Source organism: Daphnia magna, unplaced genomic scaffold, assembly GCF_020631705.1.
Source record: "Daphnia magna isolate NIES unplaced genomic scaffold, ASM2063170v1.1 Dm_contigs338, whole genome shotgun sequence".
Classification (NCBI taxonomy): Eukaryota; Metazoa; Arthropoda; class Branchiopoda; order Diplostraca; family Daphniidae; genus Daphnia; species Daphnia magna.
The window spans coordinates 28,910-49,139 of record NW_025533254.1 but is presented as its reverse complement, the minus strand read 5'-3'; the positions used below and the strand labels follow the sequence as shown (position 1 = coordinate 49,139).

Sequence of the window (20,230 nt, the reverse complement as noted above, 5' to 3'; positions counted from 1 at the left end):
TTCGGTCGAAAGTCAAATTTTTGAGGTTCTCGCCGGTTTGTGATTGGCTGCAAAATTTGGGGGAATTATCGCGTGTAAACTGGGGAACTTTTCGTTTTCATTTATTTCTTATTCGATTCGCCGTATTAAACTACGTGTCTGAGCAGAATTTCAAATCTGTTGGTGTTTGTGTTCATTTTATAACTTTTATTTTCTGTTTGACTGTTTGTTTACAAATATCGTAGGCGGCTGTCGTTTGTCATTTGTTCTGGATGCTGCCATGCAGAGAAATGTGACTTTTGGATTTCGGATAAACTTTTCTACTAATTTGCCCCACATAAATCTCGAAGGTCGACACCCAGTGGCGTTTTTTGTGCTATAGCTCATACCACTGTTGAAAATTCCGGCCTGGTAAAACAACACCTCCCTCACACCACCAGATATGGGATTGAAGTTCCGTGTATGACACCAATTACGCCAATTGCTCCACGCCGACTGGTATGTAGCGTTCGTATTCTCCCTGATTGCTGATAAGAGCAGCTCGACAACTTCTGGCGGAAAGCCCTGGCTACTGAGACAACTCCCGATAGCCGCCAGGCGATTAACCGAATTGAATGATTGGTTGTCAGTTGATGACATTCCCCCAACGGGGATGTCAACAAAGCCTTCTCCGGGAAGAGCATGCGGGGAACGTCCATCGCCAATTCCAGTATAATCGGAAACCATGCCTGTGTGGGCCACATGGGGCGTGATCAGCACAACTGTTGCTTGGTCTTGAATCAGCTTCGTCAGGCACTTGGCTATGAGCTTGAAAGGCGGGAAAGCAAAACCCTGAACATACTTCCAGTTCAGCGTGAATGCGTCCATCCTCCACGCACCTGGCTGCGGGAACCAACTGAGGAATGTCGGAAGTTGCACATTCCATGTGCTTGCGAATAGGTCCACCTTCGAATTCCACAATAGCTGAATTTTCATGAAGACCGAAGTTGACAGCTTCCAGTCTCCTACTGCGAGCGGCTTGCGTGATTCTACGTCCATTGCGTGACCTGGAAATGAAGTAGGAATCCGCATTATTTTCTCGGCTGGTGGAGGGTCCTTGCTGGCCGTTCTCTGACCCTGCTTTCTTGCTTTTCTTCGAAATTCCTTCCAGGGTAGCCTTCGATTTGGCCTCGCCAACAAGATGTTTCAGAAACTTTCAACCGAAAAGGTCCTCACCGCCCGACCAGATATCAGTCCTCTCCAAAAGCCCAATGAATTCCGGGTACACCTGGGAGAGAATGTTGTGGCGCCGGGTTTTAATGACGTCACGTAAGAGAGTGGCCTATAGCCGTAAGGCGATCTTGATGGCTATTAAGTCACTTTTAGACTTCTTCTTCAACTTTGTGTGACCGGCTAGAAAAGGTAAAGGTTTAGCCAAATCCAGAATCTTAAAGGACAACCTCAGAGTCTTTTCCGTCGGGTCAATGTTGGCCTTTGTCGCGTGGGAGCCCTTAAAAGTCTTCAGACGCAGGAAGACGGACTCGTACAAACTAGGGTTAATCAGGATGTTGGCTTTCCTTTTCAGTGTAGGCTTGTACATCTCCCTACATTTTTTGATCTTGTCGTCATTAATCCCGATAACGATCCATTTTGATAAATTGGTGGACTTCGCCTTCGAGATCTCAAACTTCCGTGTAGAATAGCTGGAAAAAGAACTTTCACTTGAATTAGAACCCGAACTAGAGTCCGATCCAGAGCTAGGCGAGTCAGAGCTTGACGAGCTGTCGGACGAGCCGTTGGACGACATCTTTGATTGAAAGCTAAAAAGGATCTGAGGATTGTAAGGGTATACGCCCCCCCCACTTAGACTTTTTGTTTGATCGTTAGCAAAAATACAAGGTCAACACCATAGGCAGTTGATCCGTTGAAGAATTTACAACAATTAAAAATAGTTTGAAATGCAGGACAGAGCCAAAAAAGATACCGAAAAATGCGCCCCACCCTGCACATTAATATGCATTTTTTACAAACTGTGAATTTAACCAGTTTTTGATAAAAAAGCTGAAAACTCGGGTTCTTCCATAAGAGCCCAACGTTAAAATCGTCATTTCGTTTGAAGCACCTCCTTCAGGAGAGGCAAGTTACGCCGCGCTCTGTTTCAGGACACTACTGTACGACCTACCTCCTTCCATAGAGCTGTGGCAAGCAGCTGATCATACTTCGTGGTCTCTGTAAAGACAAAAGTCAATAATAAATTTTTAAAAATGTCAATGTACAATAATAATTCTATTATTTGACCATCGCTACGTAAAAAAGGTTTTTCCTCAAGTAATGGATCTGACCCGAGAATTTTAATTTCCAATTGGGTGTCACCTATGATGACCCTTAACAAAATAAATTTTTTTAATACAGCGAAAAAGGTCGGTAAACACAAACTTTTACATATACTCACCAATATCCCGAGAAATGAGGTGATGGAATAAAAAAAAAAAAAATTAAAGGCATATTCCCACAAATGAAATTTTTATTCAAAAATGGGGTCTTTAGTCCATACCACACATGTTTATAGAAATGTAAACAACCAGCAAAATGGCGGACACCCAAAACAGTTGACACGTGAAACCAAGAAGTGATTTGCCTCTATCATGGACTACTCTAAATAAAGAATGGGACTTTTGCGTATTTCGCCGTGTTTAAGCTTATCGGGCGGGCTTGTTTTATTTTAAAAAATTACAAATATGTCATGAAATACAGCTTTAAAAGACAATTTTAACTACGTACAAGTTTTTCTTAATGAAACGTATAACTTAAAATGATATTTCGATATTACTTGTAGCATGGTATACGGGATGGTAAACGAGTGCCTGCAACACACCTGGTAAGGCTTTGCCAGGCCTACTTAATGCTTAAGGCCTGTAAACTCAAAATCTCAAATACCTCCTATGGTGGGTAGGCGTTCCCTAGTAGTAAGAGCCAAACAGACAAAAAAAACAAGGGTTACGACGACACCATCTGGCGCTCGCAATTATAGCCTCGTTGAAAAACACCCCCAAAATTAACACTTGTTATAGTTACATAACCACATGAATAAAGATAAAACAAAAGTAGTATGTAAAAAACATATATGTTTTATTATCATATGAATGAAACATTTTCTTCTTGTTCTTGTAGTTAATTGAATTAATCATTTAGGCAAAAAATCTATAAACGAATTAAACATTTTCACTTAGAGATAAAATATAAAATTTATAAAATTTTACTCACATTGATAACACGACATAAAATAGACTAGAACCGTCATACTCATATCTACAAATCTCTGGACGGAGTCCTTGACCACCATCCCAATACCGAAACAAATTTCATTGTAATGGTGAAATCTAATGATGAAAATATTACTTAGTGGACCCAAATCTTTTTCAAAGAGGTGATTTTTTACTAATAGTTAATTCTACTACTAGTTAATTCTTTAACTAAAAGTTAAGGATTCTAAGATACTCTTAATAAAAAAATACAAGGAAACCCTGTTTTTGCTTAATCTTGTATTTAGGTTTTCGAAGCAGTAGTAGTAGAGAGCGCCAGATGGTGTCGTCGTTACCCTTGTTTTTCCTCTGATTAGTTGTTGCCAGGTAACGCGTCACCGCCATAGGAGGTATTTTAGTTTACAGGCCTTAAGCATTAAGTAGACCTTGGGCTTTGAGACCAAAAACCCCATGTAGACCGCAGCGCTTCCACTTCTAGGGTAATTACCCTTTTCTAGGGTAATTGAAAGTTGGAAATTGCCATCTGGGGTGCTAGGGACTTTCTATGAATATCGTCTTTCATGGAAATCTAGGGATTTTCTAGGGGTTTTGCGATTATCTATGCAGAGACATAGGCCACTATGGCTATCTTGCTTTTTCCCTCTCAGAAATGGGGTAGCCTAAGGTGTCCCATTTTTCAGTTTTATTTTTTGTTTTCGATGATCATTGGGATTGGGTCAGTGTTTCGGATTTTCTAAATTTGCCGGATTTGACTCCAATCCAAATCATTGCGTGTGTTTTGAAATCCGTTCCAAATCCTAAGCTCGAAAAAATCAGCAAAATCCAATCCAAATCAAATCCAAATCCAAATCCAAATCCAAATCATTTTAAATTTGAGAAAATCCGATCCAAATCCGATCCAAATCCGATCCAAATCCGATCCAAATCCGATCCAAATCCGATCCAAATCCGATCCAAATCCAATCCAATTCACAATCAATTGTTAATTTTATGATTGCAACATGTAACACATAGTTACATACAAGTTCTTCTACATATTTCTGTGTCAAGGTAAAAAATTTTTAAATTTCCTTTTAATTTTTTTGACTTTAATCCCTAATTTAATATCAAATAAAAACCCAAGACTTAATTGGATTAGTTTACTTTTTAATAGAAGTTTTGGTAAAAAGTCTGTTCGACTTTTGATTTCTTACAAAATCCATATTTTTTTAAAACTATAATAACAGGTTCCTTTAGATTTCTTAAGTTGGATTAAATCTTTTTATTTCTGAGTATTCTGACTGACAATGGTGAAAAGAGCAAAAAAACAAAGAGTTAGCCACAATTCATCATTTGTGTTTGACAGGAGTCACAGGACTCATAAGTTTCATATTTCGCTTTATGAAAAGCATTTTCGCGAAGAGAGGAGGCTTAATGCGATTTCTTTTAGCCGATGCAATGTCCGTGGCGGTGCTAAAGACCCGTTCGATCTCTCCTCCCGAAGCGGGCACCCCGAAGAGCTCCCTTGCTATCAAAGCCAACAACGGGAATCGATGGGCGTTTACTTTCCAATAACCCAAGGGACTAAAGCGCAAGTCAGAAGGACAATCATTGTCGGGAGAATGATTGTCCTTAGGATGGATATTGTCAGGATGCAGATATTGTCAGGATGATGATTTTTAGTGACCATAAAATAAAGATATGGCTGCCTAGTGCCTAGTGGAAAAAAAGGCTAACTGGTAGCATTCCTTACCTTCTAATAGTTTTAATATACGATGACGAAATCACGAAATTTTTCAATCTAATAAAACGGTAAAGAGTATATGTCTGGTCTTACACACGATGGAGGTAAGAGGATCAAGTGCAGAGTCTGCAGACGACAAGAAAGGTAAATACTAAACAGTGGCTGGGTGGTACAGGAAAAAAATTCTAAATTGGAAAAAAATCCGAAACAAATCTTTATAAGGGATTTGGATTTGATTTGAAAAAATCCGGTTTTTTTTGTGGGGATCAAATCCGATCCAAATCCAAGCCATTGAAAAATAAGGCAAATCCAAATCCCTTAAAAATCCGGGAGGATTTGGATTGGATTGGATTTGGATTTGATTTGAAAAAAAAATCCGAAACACTGCATTGTGTTGTTTTTTGGGACAAAAAAAAAATTCACCAAAAGATGAAAGCCCCCAAAATTTTTTACCCCCTCCCACACAATTGGAAAAACAGCAAAAAAACTGGCTTTTTAAATTTAAAACATTCTGCCGAACAGTCAAAAATGTTAAAAACCTACATCGATTATTTCACGTTTGCTTCTTTATTATGTAAGGTAAACGCGTGTCAAATTTGGATAAGAAATAATTAAAATTAGGGTACCCACCAACGGAAATAGTTATAACACTTTGAAGAAAAACTTGTATTGTATGTTATTCGCCAATTCAAACGTTCACAAAGTTTTGTTTTCTAGGAGCATTGAAATGCTTACGATGATGTTCTATAACTTGAAATAGATACTGTTGTTCCTCCACATTAACACACACATCTTTGAAGTCCGTTATCAATTTAACTGCGCGCCCAGCACAGTCGTTGATTACTTCTAGGCCTCGAATTATCTCTTCTATTTTTGAATACCCGAATGTTTTTTCCCAATAGCAAAGAGAAACCATCATCCAGTCTAAGGATTCATTTTTCAAACCTAAAAGCTCAAAAACTAACCAACTCCGAGGCTCCAAGGGATTTAAAAGAGAAATTGCGGCTTCGAGCCGCAAAAGCTATCTTAAAACACCAAGGTGCGTTCGTAAAACATTGGGGGTACGCGCCAGTCGCTTGCTCTATTGTAATGAAATTATACCGTTGCTTAATTAAGTAATATTTTAATAAATGAAAACAAAATTATAAAGTTAAAGGGCATTGTATTACGGAAAAGGAAATAGAAGGAAAAATAAACAATAAATATAAATAATAACAAACACAAAACCAAAAAAATAACGGCTCGAGGGTTTTGTGTAGAGGAGGGAAGACGCGCAGCTTCACGATGTAAATAATTCCCCCTAGTGTCGTCTGAGCGAACCCTACCACCTTTCTGTGAACCCATGAAAGACGGTAGGGTTCGCCCCGGCGACCGAGATCAAGTTGGTTGTATCGTTTTTTTTTTTATATCGTTGTCGTTATTTGTTAAATATTATTTATGTAATCGTTAACTTAATTCGTTATTTAATAAATTATTTTTTTCGTTATTTTTCTCGTTGTATAGTTTCAAGACTTCGAGATAATTTTTGTACAAGTCTTTCTTTTACTTTTCTGTTCCAGCGAAAATCGACGCTTAATTTATTCGGCTGCTGTTTATCTGATTATGTTTGTAATTGTAACGGTAGATGTCACGTCGAATAATCAGAGGGCGAAGCTATCAGCTGATCAGTTGTTTGCTTCTGTCTGATTTCGTTTCGAGTCGTAAGAGGCCATTTTTGCCTAGTAAGTTTCTGATTCTGAAAGCTCTTAATCTGGTACGCTATTGGTGTCGTTTATTGTGTGTGTCCACTTGATTCTGCTCTGCATTCAGGTACTTGATTGAAATGTTATTTTATGACGTAAATTAATGTATTGTGTATTTGTGTTTAGAGTGTGTTAATTAATGCGTGATCTCTATTGAGTCACCCCTGGTATTTCTGGTCATAGCCCACTCCTAATTGTGGACCCTGGGTAATTTATTATATTATTGCTGATATGTCTTGCTTGAATGTAATTATTATGTATATCTATTTAGGCACCAGTTGAAAGGTGTAATATAATTGTATTACTCGTTGGCCCTAGCATTGTACTTCTTGGTTTCACTTTTCCATTTTCAGGGGTTTTCTAGATTAGGCCCCAGCATTAGATGTTGGGGTGAAACAAAAAAAAAAAATAATTCAGATTCGCAGTCAACAGCGCCACTGAGCAGAATAATTTGTTAAATAACGAGAAAAAGAAAATGATAAACTTTCCCACAAAAATTTGCTTTCGCTTTCGTTATTCGCTATATTAATTTAGGCCAAAATTGGACATATTCACGAAAAATTTCATTATTCGTTATCGTTAACGACCCAACACTACGGAAATCTAGACTTGAAATACGTAGTAGTACTACTACGTATCACGTTTTTTAAATGGATATATAAGTTAAAATAATAAGTGTGAAAGTATTATGAAATTTATTTATTACAAATCTCGAAATGAGAGATTAGAGACGAAATAAATAACGAATATTGAATAATATAAATTTTTTATTTTTTTCTTACGTTTTGCGTTGATATTTTACGTCTGCTACTGCAACACAATTCAAAATATGTTTAATCATTTTAGTGTATTCCAATTATCAATGTAATAATAATTTTTAAATTGGTAATAATTTTAAAACACTGAAATATCTGTGTTCCCGAACCACAATTTTTCAATACTTTAATAAAAATTTTTATTTTAACGTTCATGAAAGGGATAAGAAAGGAGGAGGAGCTTTTTTCAACTTGAGCTCAATTTTCGTTTTATGGTTAATACAATAGTTCAACTAAAAAGTTCAACTCTACCAACCAAAAAAGCAATTTTATGGAAACCCAAAAAATTGAGCAGCTCAACTACAAGTTGACGATAAAACGCACCCCAAGTTGTTTGACCCTAGCGATCGGCCCCGATTAGCCATAATCGGGTTAACCGCCCACCCCGGGAAAAGGCAATCGGGGATGAATTGGGGTGTTATTTCGTCAGCCGGGGCGGGGCGGGGCAAAAATCGAGGTTAACCTGCCTGCCCCGACGCCATTTACAAAAATGGCGCCTGAATTCAAACTACGAATCCCCGATTAGGCACCCCGATACAACCCCGATTGAGATCGGGGTTCAAAAATTTTCACCCCGAGCCCCGAACGCCCAGCCCGAGCCCCGAATTTCGAAACCCGATTGGCGAAATGCGCCCCTATTAGGGTCGGGGCCGATCCCTAGTTGACCTTTCTACTTTATAATAATTTATATTTTCTTTCATATGGCAACACTTATTTCTTTTATCGAGTCATCATAGCAGACGAAAATCTAGACTTGCACTACGTATCACGTGTTTTACATGGATAAATCAGTTAAAACAATAAGTGTGAAAGTATTATGAAAATAATTTATTGCAATTTTCGAAACGAGAAATTAGAGACGAAACAACGAAGACGATTCAAGAAATATTAAATAATATAAATTTGTTATTTGTTTTCTAACGTTTTGTGTTGAGATTTTACGTCTGCTACTGCAACACAATTCCCAATATTTTTAATCATTTTAGTGTGTTCCAATTATCAATGTAATAATAATATTAAAATTTGTAAAAATTTAAAAACACTGAAATATCTGAAAACCACTCTTTTTCAGGACTTTAATAAAAATTTAAATTTAGCGTCCAATTAAGGGATGGGGAAAGAGGAGCTTTCTTCAACTTGAGCTCAATTTTCCTTTCAAGGTTAATACAATAGTTCAGCTAAAAAATTCAACTTGATCAACCGAAAAATAATTTTATGGTCAACCAAAAAGTTAAGTAGCTCAACTACAAGTTGACGATAAACGCACCCATATTAACGGATAATTATGATTATAGGGAATTATGATAAGTCAATAAATATTTTTTAAATGGATAATCTAATATTGAACAACAACAAAATTACATGGTCGACATGAATAATCGAATAATCCCGTCCTTTTGTTAGAGTTCTCCATGCCTCTATAGAACTGCAGTGGATGCTGAGTTGCGTGATCTCGCAATTCACTCCTAACCCATCTTGTGTTGTGTCTTGGTCGTCGCTGCGAACCCTACTGGCTTTCGTTGGTACACGGATATATAGAAGGGTTCGTTCCAACGGCACTAAAGGGATTGTTTAAAATCGTTCGATGCCCTGAATCGAGAACCTTGATTGGTAAAAAAGCAACCTGATTGGCTCGGGGCCAATCACTGCTCCCACGACTATATATAAACACATATTTTTAAATATGGTTTTATAAACATTTTTTAGAGCTATTGTTTATGTATTCATCACATCTTGCCTCATAAAAGGATAATACAATTTTTCCTGTTGTAATAAGTTTAACCACTTTGGTTTTGCTTGACGGTAACTTGCCGTAACCGCGAAGTATGAGTGACGCGTAGTATACACACTACGTCACCACGCGTGGGATTCTAGCTGCTCCCATGGCGCTTAGCGTTAAGTCAATATGACGCGTAGTCAGGGATGGCGCGTCCATTGTGCCCATCCTTAGTTGCTTGAGGCATTTTTCTTCTCTCTCTATTTTTCATGCTGCGTTGCAGCGCATTTTTGTTTCTTTCTGTAACACCGTATATCTCGGTTTCAGAATTCAGATACAGTCCCGTTCCAGATAGTCACTGTGATGACTCGACCGCTTGAGACCAACCGTGGGATCACCCGACTTCACCGATTGCAGAGATCCCCTTGGGAACAAACCAGCTCACCCCTCCAACATTCACATGTACCCCCAGGCTCTGTAATGGGATGTCTTGCCAGTCACCTAGCAACACATTCAGTTGACCCCAAGTCACCACATGGCGCAGTTGGTAGCTCGAATCGCTACCCCGTAAAAACGCACAGTGTACACTCAGTGCAGTGGAAACACTGACTCTACCGCATGGACGCCGACGACTACGACATTGAATTGTCCTTTCCCTGGTGTGACGCTGACTCGGCGCTTTATTTTTTCGGTTTCCCTCACAACGACGACATGGCTCGCCCGTTCAAACCTTACGGTTCACCACCACCTCTGGATTTAGACGAATACAAAGATTCGTTCGAGTTATGGGAAGCCCAGTGGCTATCATTCCTTTTTTTGTCAACCATCGACACCGCACTTGACGCCGCTGAGCGCGCCGAATACAAGACCCAAATGCTAAAATCCTGCCTGTCGGTCAGGACACTTCAGATGGTGTTGTCCATGGGGCTCACAGCAAACGAGCTGGCCAGTGCCCCTGCCATCATCGCAAAGCTCAAGGATCGATGCAATGCCGGACGCAACCATCACGTTTGGCGTCAACAGTTCGCCACATCCAAACAAAGACCTGATCAAGCAGTCGACGACTGGCTTTGTGAAATCCGTGAGCTGGCTACTAAATGTTGTTTTGCTACCGATTGCTGCGCTAATTGCGAGGAGACACGTATTCTGGGCCAGATCGTCTTCGGTGTTCAAAACGATGATATTCGGCGCAAATTGCTAGAAGAAAGAACGGGGCTAACGCTCGCCCGGGCCACTGCAATGCTCCGCACAGCTGAAGTTGCGGCCAAACAGTCCAACAACATTACAACCGGCACCAGCTTCTCCGTTCAAACTACCTACTCATCATACAAGCGAAACAAAACCAGCAATACCAAGCCCAACGAAAGTGAGAAACAATCCACAACCGATTCGCCATCGTCACCCGCCGGCTACTGGTACTGCGGAGCAGAAGAACGCCATCCGAAAACTGAGTGCCTTGCCACCGGGAAAGAATGCAACCATTGCAAAAAAATTGGCCATTTCAGCAAAGTTTGCAAACAAAAAGCGAAAAAGAGAATCAACAGCGTTGCCGTCAGCCGTACGACAAAAACAATGGCCATGGTACCAACGACCAGCTAGTTTCCATCACTGTTTCACCCCAGCGGGGACGGGCAGCCAACATCAGAACGCTCCCAGACACAGGCGCCGAAATCGACGCTATCCCAGCCACAGTATATTGCAAGTTTTTTACGTCGGTCGCACTAAAAAATGGGTCCCAACCCTATACTGCGACTGGGAACCCTATTACAAGCCTCGGCACATTCCAAGCTACTATCAGTTGGCTTCCTGACGGCGCACCCGTCTCAACAACCGTTCACGTTCTACGCGACCTACAACAACCCGTTTTGTCTAAGTCAACACAGCTCGCTATCGGGATGTTGCCAAAAGGTTACCCACATCAGAGAGTCAACCAAGTCTCAACGACGGCAACCAGAACACCACCGCCACCGCACAACAAACCTGCAAGCTGCTTTCCGCATGTCCAGACGCGACATATACCAACCGTGGTCACTGTTGTTACAGCTAGCACACCAGCCAAAAGAGTCCGCATGGAACACGACCTGAATCAACTGAAGGCCGAGTTTCCCAAGATATTTGACGGCACATGTCAGCCAATGAAAGGCCCACCATGCCACTTTCAGCTCATGGAAGGGGCTACCCCGATAGCTATGAGAGGCACACGGCCAGTCTCCGTACCACTCATGCCACGTCTAAAGATCGAACTCGACACTTCTGGAGTCACAATCCATCATCCAAAAAATGACTGAGCCGACTAAGTGGGTGCATCCAATCGTCATTGTCCCAAAGAAAGACGACAGCCTTCGCCTGTGCGTCGATTTTCGCCAACTAAACAAGGCTATCATCCGCCCGATGTTTGAAACAGCAACACCATTCCAAGCTGTACGAACGATCCCACCCGGAATGCAATATTTCACCGTAATCGACGCACTGAAGGGATACCACTAAGTTCTTCTGGACGAAGAATCGTCAAACCTAACCACATTTTCTACTCCGTTCGGTCGATACAAGTACCTACGCCTGCCCTTCGGCGTCACTCATGCCGGTGATGATTACAGTCGCCGCGTCGTGGATATCTTTGACGACTTGCCATGTAGCCGAAGAGTCGTTGAAGACGTTATCGTATTTTCCAAAACGTACGACGAACACATCCTGGCTGTTAGGGATCTTTTCACTCGCGCTGCAAACCACAACATTGCTCTGAATTGTGATAAGCTCGTCTTCGCAGAATCATCCGTCAAGTTTGGCGGCTACATCGTAGACTCAACCGGTTTTCGTCCGAATCCTGACGTCACGCAGGCAATCCAGCAGTTCCTTTCTCCCGAAAACATTACTGACCTTCGGGCATTTTTCGGCCTTTGTCAACAAGTAGGAAACTTCTCCAACCACATCGCGCTTGAGCTTCAACCACTAGCACCATTGTTAAAGAAGGGGTTATCTAGTAATGGACAACCACCCACCACAACGGGTTCTGCCGCGCTCGAATTGCCCTATCCGACACTTTTGATCTCGCGTTTTATGATCCAGCTCGCCTGACAGCCCTACATACCGACGCATCGCGTCTACACGGATTGGGATTTGTAGTCAAACAAAGAAACCCGCTATGCCATGATTGAGCTTGAATGCTTAGGGGTCACATGGGCAATGTACAAGTGCCGGCAATTCATCGAAGGACTACCATCGTTTGAAGTAATAACGGACCACAAGCCATTAATCCCCATCCTGAACGACTATGCCTTTGATAAGCTCGATAATCCACGACTTCTCCGCCTGCGCCTGAAAATGCAGCGATTTTCATTCGTCGCCAAAAGGGTCCCGGGTAAATCGAACACAGACGCCGACGCACTCTCGCGAGAACTAGTCGACAAAGCAACCGCGGCGGACGAGTTAGCCGAAGGAACCCCTTCCTTTTCACCTCGTGTAGCAATGCTAAGTGCCATCGAGTTATCTGAGCCGTCCGTCCTCGACCCAGTGCTAGAGAAAGTAAAATCAGCCGCAGCGGTGGATCCAGTAATGTTCGAACTACGAGAGCTGGTGCTACGTGGATTTACAAATGAAAAAGCCAACCTGTCACTCCCTATGCGTCCATTTTGGGCCGTTCGACATCAGCTAGCCATCGATGAAGGCGACGACATAATCGTAATGGGAGCCCGCGTTTTTGTACCTTCCATTTTACGGCGAGACATCGTCAACGATTTAGTTGATATGCATCAAGGGGCCACCAAGCTACGACAACGAGCACGTCTAGCCCTGTATCGGCCACATATGGACGTTGACATTGCCAATGCGGCCCGCAATTGCACCAAATGCTTCGAACGCTTGCCATCTCATCCTCCAGAACCCTTGGTCCAGCGCCAACCGGCATATCGACCATTTGAGCAGATCAGGGCCGACCTCGGAGAACACAAAGGCAAACACTTTCTCATTTTCGTCGACCATTTTAGCGGCTGACCACACGTCATACCGTTCCCTGACAAAAAAACAACGGCTTATCGCCTCGTTACAGCATTCAGGGCCTTCTTCACTAACGTTGGGGTACCGGTGAAATTGTGGGCCGACAACTAGTTGGGATTAGCCGAAGTTAAAGATTTCCTGCAGCAATGGGGGATCAGTCTTGGTACATCATCACCTCATTACGATCAGTCGAATGTGCGCGCAGAAGCCGAAGTCAAACAAATGAAGAAGCTGATGGAAGCATCTTGGAGCAGAGGCTCATTCAACGAGGACAAATTTTCCAAAGCAATCCTTCTCTACCGTAACGCACCGAGAATGGGAGGATTTTCCCCGGCTCAGCTCGTATTCAACCACCCCGTTCGGGACTGCCTGCCTGCACATCATCGGTCGTTCACGCCAGAATGGCAAAAGTCATTAATCAAACTCGAAAGAACAATGATTAACGCACGAAAGAAACAGGCTGAGAATTTCAACCACACGGCTCACACCCTCCCGCTCCTCGATATCGGCCAGCATGTCGCCATACAACATCCGATCACCAAGCGATGGTCAACACCAGGCGTCATAGTGGAGGTTGGAGCTAACCGGGATTACCTGATAAAGACAACAGCTGGCCGCCTGTTCCGCCGAAACCGTCGTTTTCTGAGACACCTGATCCCGACTATGCCAACTGGAGCCGTTGCCAACGATCCACCCTTAAACCCACCACTGACCACGGAAAACGAACCAGTAGCAGGAGCCTACCAACCCGAGACCGGAATACAGCCACAGCGCAAATCCACGCGTAAACCTCAGCCGAGCACCCACTATCCAGATAATGAATACGTCAAACCGTAGACTATAAGATTCGACCCATAAACCATTGTTTTGTTGTGCTCTCTCCACATGTCCCCGTGTCCAAAGATTCATACCCTAACTACGTCTAAAAAAAATAAATAAAAAAAAATAAACAAAAAATAAAAATAAAAAAGGGACATGTGATGACTCGACCGCTTGAGACCAACCGTGGGATCACCCGACTTCACCGATGGCCAAGATCCCCTTGGGAACAAACCAGCTCACCCCTCCAACATTTACATGTACCCCCAGGCTCTGTAATGGGATGTCTTGCCAGTCACCTAGAAATACATTAAGTTGAAACAAAGTCATCACAGTCACACGATCGGTGGTGGCGGCTGAAGAAACGGCGGCTACATCCAAGCCAACAGTAGAAGCGGCAGCCGTTCATCCGAAAAATAATCATTTGTCATCCACAATACCTTCTCAAATTTCAACGAGGTTGAGTCCGACACTAATGGCGAACAACGACAACCTAATACAGGTTTTGGCAGCTTTTGCTCGAGCTGCAGCAGATGATATGACTGTACAGCGGCAGCAGCATAATCCGCCGTTTCTGATAAACGGATTGGTAAAGTGGGAACAAGTAGCTGTTATGACGGCGACGGTTACGGAGGATATTTTGGGTTTCATTACAAGAAATCGGCAGCTGAAGCAGCTGGGTGTCTCGGCGCGACCAGATGTAGCTCCGAATCGCCAGCCACGGACTAAAACGCCACATCAGGATTTGACAGCAACTCTTAAGGACCTCGGTGACAGGATGATGGTGGAGTTCTCGGCGACATTGTAAAATTTTTGAGTTAGCAGAGGTATCAATGGAAAACATGCTGACCCAACGACTGACGTAAGAGCACCTATGGAGTGTTGGCGCTGTCACCGAGCTGGCCACAAGGCAAGGTGTTGTCCGACGAAGCCGGAAACACAAACGCTGGTCACTAGAAGCAAGGCTATTGTTGACCAGTTTCGTTTCCCTGCCTTGCCGAAGACTTCTCCCTTTAATCAGAGTAATTATTGTAGGTATAGATGAAGTTGTCGCACTCGCCGATTCAGGAGCATCTAGAAGTATAATTAGGTGAAGTACAGCGAATTAGTCTGGTAAGATGGCGCTGAAGTCTGTGGAGGGAAGATTCAATATAAGGGGGCTAGATAATAAATTAGTACCATTAGATTCTTTTCGTTCATAAAAAATTATTGTATTGTATTATCTCCAAGTAGTTTTGATAACTTTTGGTTTCAACCAAATAGATGAATATGTCTGGGGGGATTTTGGGAACAATAGGGCAATAATCTAATCCGTGTTTCCACATAGAATTGGGAATTGAATAGGGAAATTAACTATTTAACAATTTTAACTTATCTAAGTAACGAGTTTTGGCATCACTTACGAGTCCATTTGCATAGTCGGAACACGACATAGTTTTATACTAACACAAAAAACAAAACGATGAATAACGTGAAACGAAACATAAACTTTTTCAGCGAAACTTTTAATTTATTCATATTTCGCACAATAGCAAAATACAGTCATAGCAGACAGAATCGGCCGTCGAATGCTGCGTTGCGCAATAAAATCAAATACGAAAAAAGATGTCGAACATCCCTATTCTTGGTGGTGTAGCCGGTTTCGATTGTTGCATTGTGTGAACACTTGTTAGTTATTACAAGAGTTTGATAGTTGTTTCCTAGTTGATGAGGCTCGTGGTTGCTGTTATTTCGTGGTTGATAAGAGAGAAGGTGTTTGTTTCTTTTAAGTATTGAATGAGTAATCTCTGGATTTTATGCTGTAATGCTGCTATTTTTGGGATAGAGTCCAAAAGTTTATGTAAGTTAGGTTTCATTTTGTTAGTTATGAGGTTTGATTGATTTATTTTCTTTCTAATTATAGTGCGGGATAATCCAGTAGGACATGATTTGTTGTCTCTTCATTCTTTTTGCAATTCTGGCAGGAGTTGTTTATTTGGCTGGTGAATCGAGTTAGATTGGTTTTGATCATATTGTGGTCTGACCTAAGTCTGATACTACAGGACTTTTGGATGTGCCATTTCGGCATCCCTGTTCTTGTTCATGTGGAAGTGTTGTGTTTTTCTTTTCCTTAATGCATTTTATTAATGTTCCTTTTGTTTAGGTATTTTATGAAGGCTTTTGCTGGTTTGGCTGTTGACAGTGCGTCGTTGAGGACCCTGCCTGGTTGATGTTGGTTGCTTTCTTCAGAGGCTAATTGGTCGACCATTTTCTGAATAGGAATCATTCTAAACTACAGGTAAATCTTACTTGATAAAGAAATGTATTGAATGAATATAATCGCATTAATGTAAATAACTGACCCTTACACATGACACATATAGTATAACTACATAATTATATACTACATTAGAATTCGTCATCGTTCTCATGTAGAGACATATCTTAATCATCAATTTGGTTTTGGTTAAAATTCAATTGGTGGTCGGAAATAACAGGGGAAGGAACTTTTCAATTCTAGAATAATTTCCTCCAAAAGATCCATAGTTGATAGCTTGTTTAAATAAATTGAAATTGTTATATGAGGAACAATTAGTTGGATCATGTGTAGTTCCCTCGTTTTCCTGATAGCGCAAACACATTTTGAATAAGATGGAGTTTTTCAGTTGGGTCTGCTTTTTCCGATAAGTATTAATTTTTTCGTGTGATAGTAGCTATTTCGTCAACTGTACGTCCTCGCACAACTGTTCTAGCTCCATGGTCATTTTATAAAACGGTAAATTATGGCGCCTCCCGCTAACTAGTAAAAGTGAAAAAATGAGTAAAATTGGTTTTTGGAAACTATTAATACCTTATTCCAGTCATTATGAAGCCTTTCACAATCGTTGTTTGTTCTTAACAGCTGGTTAAAACAGGACCAATGTACAGGAGTTCAAAAGTGACCTCGGATTCAATTTTTCTCCGTATACTCTAGCAGTCTCTCCAGTTCCGGTGGTGCCGAAGATCTCAAGGAATCAAATACTAAAGGGTACCTTTCAGCTGAATAAAAAGGCACATTTTTATTATATAATTAAAAGAAATATTATTTCACTTTTGTTACCTGGAAGATAGGCTAAACAAAGCAGGCGAAATACGAAGTCCCGTATAGGATTCCCGTTCTTCTTTTTATATTGTAACGGGTTATCGCCGATGAGTTCGGTGTATTACTCAATCCCTTCAACACTCAAGCATAACACAAAGTAAACATAACTTTTCTATAAAACTACTGGCCCCGAAGGTCTACACTACAGTCCCATTTATATACTGGCCCCGAAAGTCTACACTACAGTCCCATTTATAGTCTTTCAGGCGTGGGAAAGAGTCAGTCGGTGAATCCGATGCATCAGTAATCGGATTACGCTCGAATGACCCTTCCGTCGGTCGTTTGTCTATCCGTTACAGCTATAACGGATGGCGAGAGTTCTCTTAAGAATGATGCGTGAACGCTACAATATTCTGCAGCAAGTTTGAAGTCACGGATCTTCTTCATAACTGCTTCAGACCAATGAAAATTACATGCGAAGTGGTTGCTATTCGGAAACATCTTACGGACTGCCAAAAAATTGCACGTTTAAAGTCAGTGACGATTCTTTGGACCCTAGGAAGAGGCATAACTTCCTAAAGGAAGGTAAAAAAAGGATTTGTAAAAAGATTTTCAAAATAAATATTGTAAAGATTACAGTGTACCTTTAGTTTCTGGAATACAGAAAGGTAGTCAATCGCCCTTTTTCTGGTCATGCAGCAGAATAGAAGTGGCACCTGCTCCAGATCACCTTTCTCGTTTTTTATAAAGCCATCAATAAAAAGAAACTAGATAAAATAAAACAATAAGTTAAGCTTACGCTAAAATATTAAAATGTAATTTACTTTTTTAATAGGATCTCTGATGAAGTGAAAAGTTGCGTCGATGAACCAGGTCGTACAGTCCTCCAGTTGTCTCTTAAAAACTGGAGTGAAGAAGAGCAAATGGCGTGCTCTATTGGTGGCGGTTCCAGCAAATACGGCTCCTTGATGAAAATCTGAAGGAAAGAATGCGACGTGGACATCAAATAAAGGCTCATCTATTCTAGGGTTTGGAGGCAATGATTTTGCCCTCAAGTATCTGCAGCAAGTAAACATATACAGTAGTTACATAACATATTTGAAATGTTGTGCAAGGAATCCATTACCTTAACCTCCAAGTAGCATTTTCAATATCCGGCATATTTCTTCCGGTGATCTCCTTGTTCTTCTTTATTTCGTCAAATACTATTCTTCTAGGTGGTTTGAATTTTCCTTTTACGGCATCCTTTTTAGCCTTTGTAATAATTAGAATCTATAAATTAAACTACATTTTTTTTTTATTAATTTTGTTTAATTAAACATATACCCGCTCATGATTCCCGTGGTCTGGTGGATGATTGTGAGGAATTCCATTGGGTATGTGTAGATTTTCCTTGAAGTCATCTTGATTGTAGTCTACGAAATAATCTCTATCAGATTTTATTTTTTGAGTTATTGTTGCTTTGCAGGGGTCTTCAACTCGACCACAAGAAGAGCAACGCCATGTAAAGGTTTTACCACCTACCCGTTTTTTAGTGTAGCAATAACCTAGGAAGCAATAAGTTGTAAGTAAACATGCGTTTTAAATTGTAATTTAATTTTTTACCTAGGGCTCGGCCCCGCGACGATTGGGTACGATTTTGGCCGAACCACGCGGTTCCCTTTTTTAAAAAGGCCAGACCGGTGCGGTTCGGTTTATGAATTTTTGGGAACCGATCGCACCGCGGTTTTCGCGGTTTTACCGTGGTTTGTTGAGTCACACAGCGGTTTGAATTGCTTACAGACAGCTGAGCTGTTTGAAATTCTGACAGACTTTCTACATCGTTTCCTTTACCAGCACTACCGAGTGCGAAAATTGTATGTGTCTCTGTGCCTTTTGTAAATAGTTAATTTCAATTAGATACAAACAATTTAATTCATATGACTGTATTAATACTTACGAACAGGAGTAGACGTTCGTGAAATTGACTGTTCATCATCACTAATGTCGAACAAGATTTCAGTTTCACCATTGATGCTTGATAAAGCCGAACTTGTTCGTTTTTTCGCTCCTGAAGCTGAAGACTCCAAACTTTTGCTGGATTTTGATCCTCGTTTACTTGCCATTGTGCAATTCAATTCTCAGTCAAACTCAAACAGCTTGTGGTGCGAATGTGACTATACAGTATACAGCATTCAGCATAACAGCAATGCCTGACAGCCTAACCTGACTCAATTAAGTCAATTAGTCAAAGTTCGAAGTTCAACTCAGGTCCCACCTGGCAACCATTGGCGGCACTTTACGCTCAACGCGATTTGATTGGTTGATTTGAAATTTCCGCCAAATTTTCAAAAAAATTTCAAAATGGCGGCGGTTTGCACCGGTTTGACCGAATTCCAAACCGAGAACCGCACCGAAGTAAAAAAAGGCTAAACCGAACCGACGGTCTGGTGATTTTTGCGCGACAAACCGCATTTCACCCCGATCGAAAACGATCGGGGCCGAGCCCTATTCTTACCTAATCCATTTGTTAACTTGACTTTTCTTTTAGTAGATCCTTCGCTGTGTATTGTTTAACATGGCTGCGTTGGTGCTTCGAATGGAGATTGCTGTACGAAGAAAATACATGAAATAATAAATAAAACAAGCATTAAATTCTTGCTTTCTTACCTGCAAAATAGATTCAATCGGTTCCTCAGGAGGATCAGCGCGTACACCATCGCTTTCATAATGTCGTCTGGGAACAGCTGGAAGAGTAAGATTAGCAGTTGCCTGAAATAAGAAAATAACACATGTTTACAGAGAACTTATTAACTGATACGTTATTTCAAATATTATACTTACTAGTAGATCATCAACCATAAGCGGAGAATCTTATGGTTGGGCGCGTCATCTTCGTCGTGATGGAGCGACAGGTGGAGGAGAAACGCTTATGGATCTAATAAAAGAAGCAAGAAAATAAACCGGAGACCTGAACATTGCCAAAGGAGAAAGAGTTCGAGGGGTAGTGGGAGTTGATTGCGCGATCGGAGATTTTCGTTGAAGAGGAGCCCTTATAACACCATACCGTCCATCGATATCCTTAGGTGTCCGTTTGTTATGTCCAAAGGACATCCGTGCAAAAACAATTTGCCGTTCTTCAGGATATCCATTCGTTACT

The 20,230-nt window shown here is 41.2% G+C and overlaps 1 protein-coding gene, 1 long non-coding RNA gene and 2 pseudogenes across 2 annotated transcripts; 2 read left to right on the top strand and 2 right to left on the bottom strand.

The window, feature by feature from the left end:
• Nucleotides 1–634: 634 nt before the first annotated feature.
• On the bottom strand, nt 635–1,765 carry LOC116932519 (annotated as a pseudogene).
• Nucleotides 1,766–6,595: 4,830 nt separating this feature from the next.
• On the top strand, nt 6,596–7,004 carry LOC123468400. The gene is made up of 3 exons (XR_006642252.1): nt 6,596–6,753; nt 6,815–6,893; nt 6,958–7,004. It is a non-coding gene; the product is annotated as an uncharacterized LOC123468400 (long non-coding RNA).
• Nucleotides 7,005–12,365: 5,361 nt separating this feature from the next.
• Nucleotides 12,366–13,208, top strand: LOC123468401 (uncharacterized protein K02A2.6-like). Its single transcript, XM_045167854.1, has one exon. It carries the CDS (start codon nt 12,366–12,368, stop codon nt 13,206–13,208), a length of 843 nt encoding a protein of 280 aa, XP_045023789.1.
• Nucleotides 13,209–16,418: 3,210 nt separating this feature from the next.
• LOC116932518 lies at nt 16,419–19,932 on the bottom strand (annotated as a pseudogene).
• Nucleotides 19,933–20,230: the final 298 nt, after the last annotated feature.

Bases quoted from the DNA above. Each gene is read 5' to 3' on its own strand.
- LOC123468401 (XM_045167854.1), top strand. From the start codon at position 12,366: ATGATTGAGCTTGAATGCTTAGGGGTCACATGGGCAATGTACAAGTGC.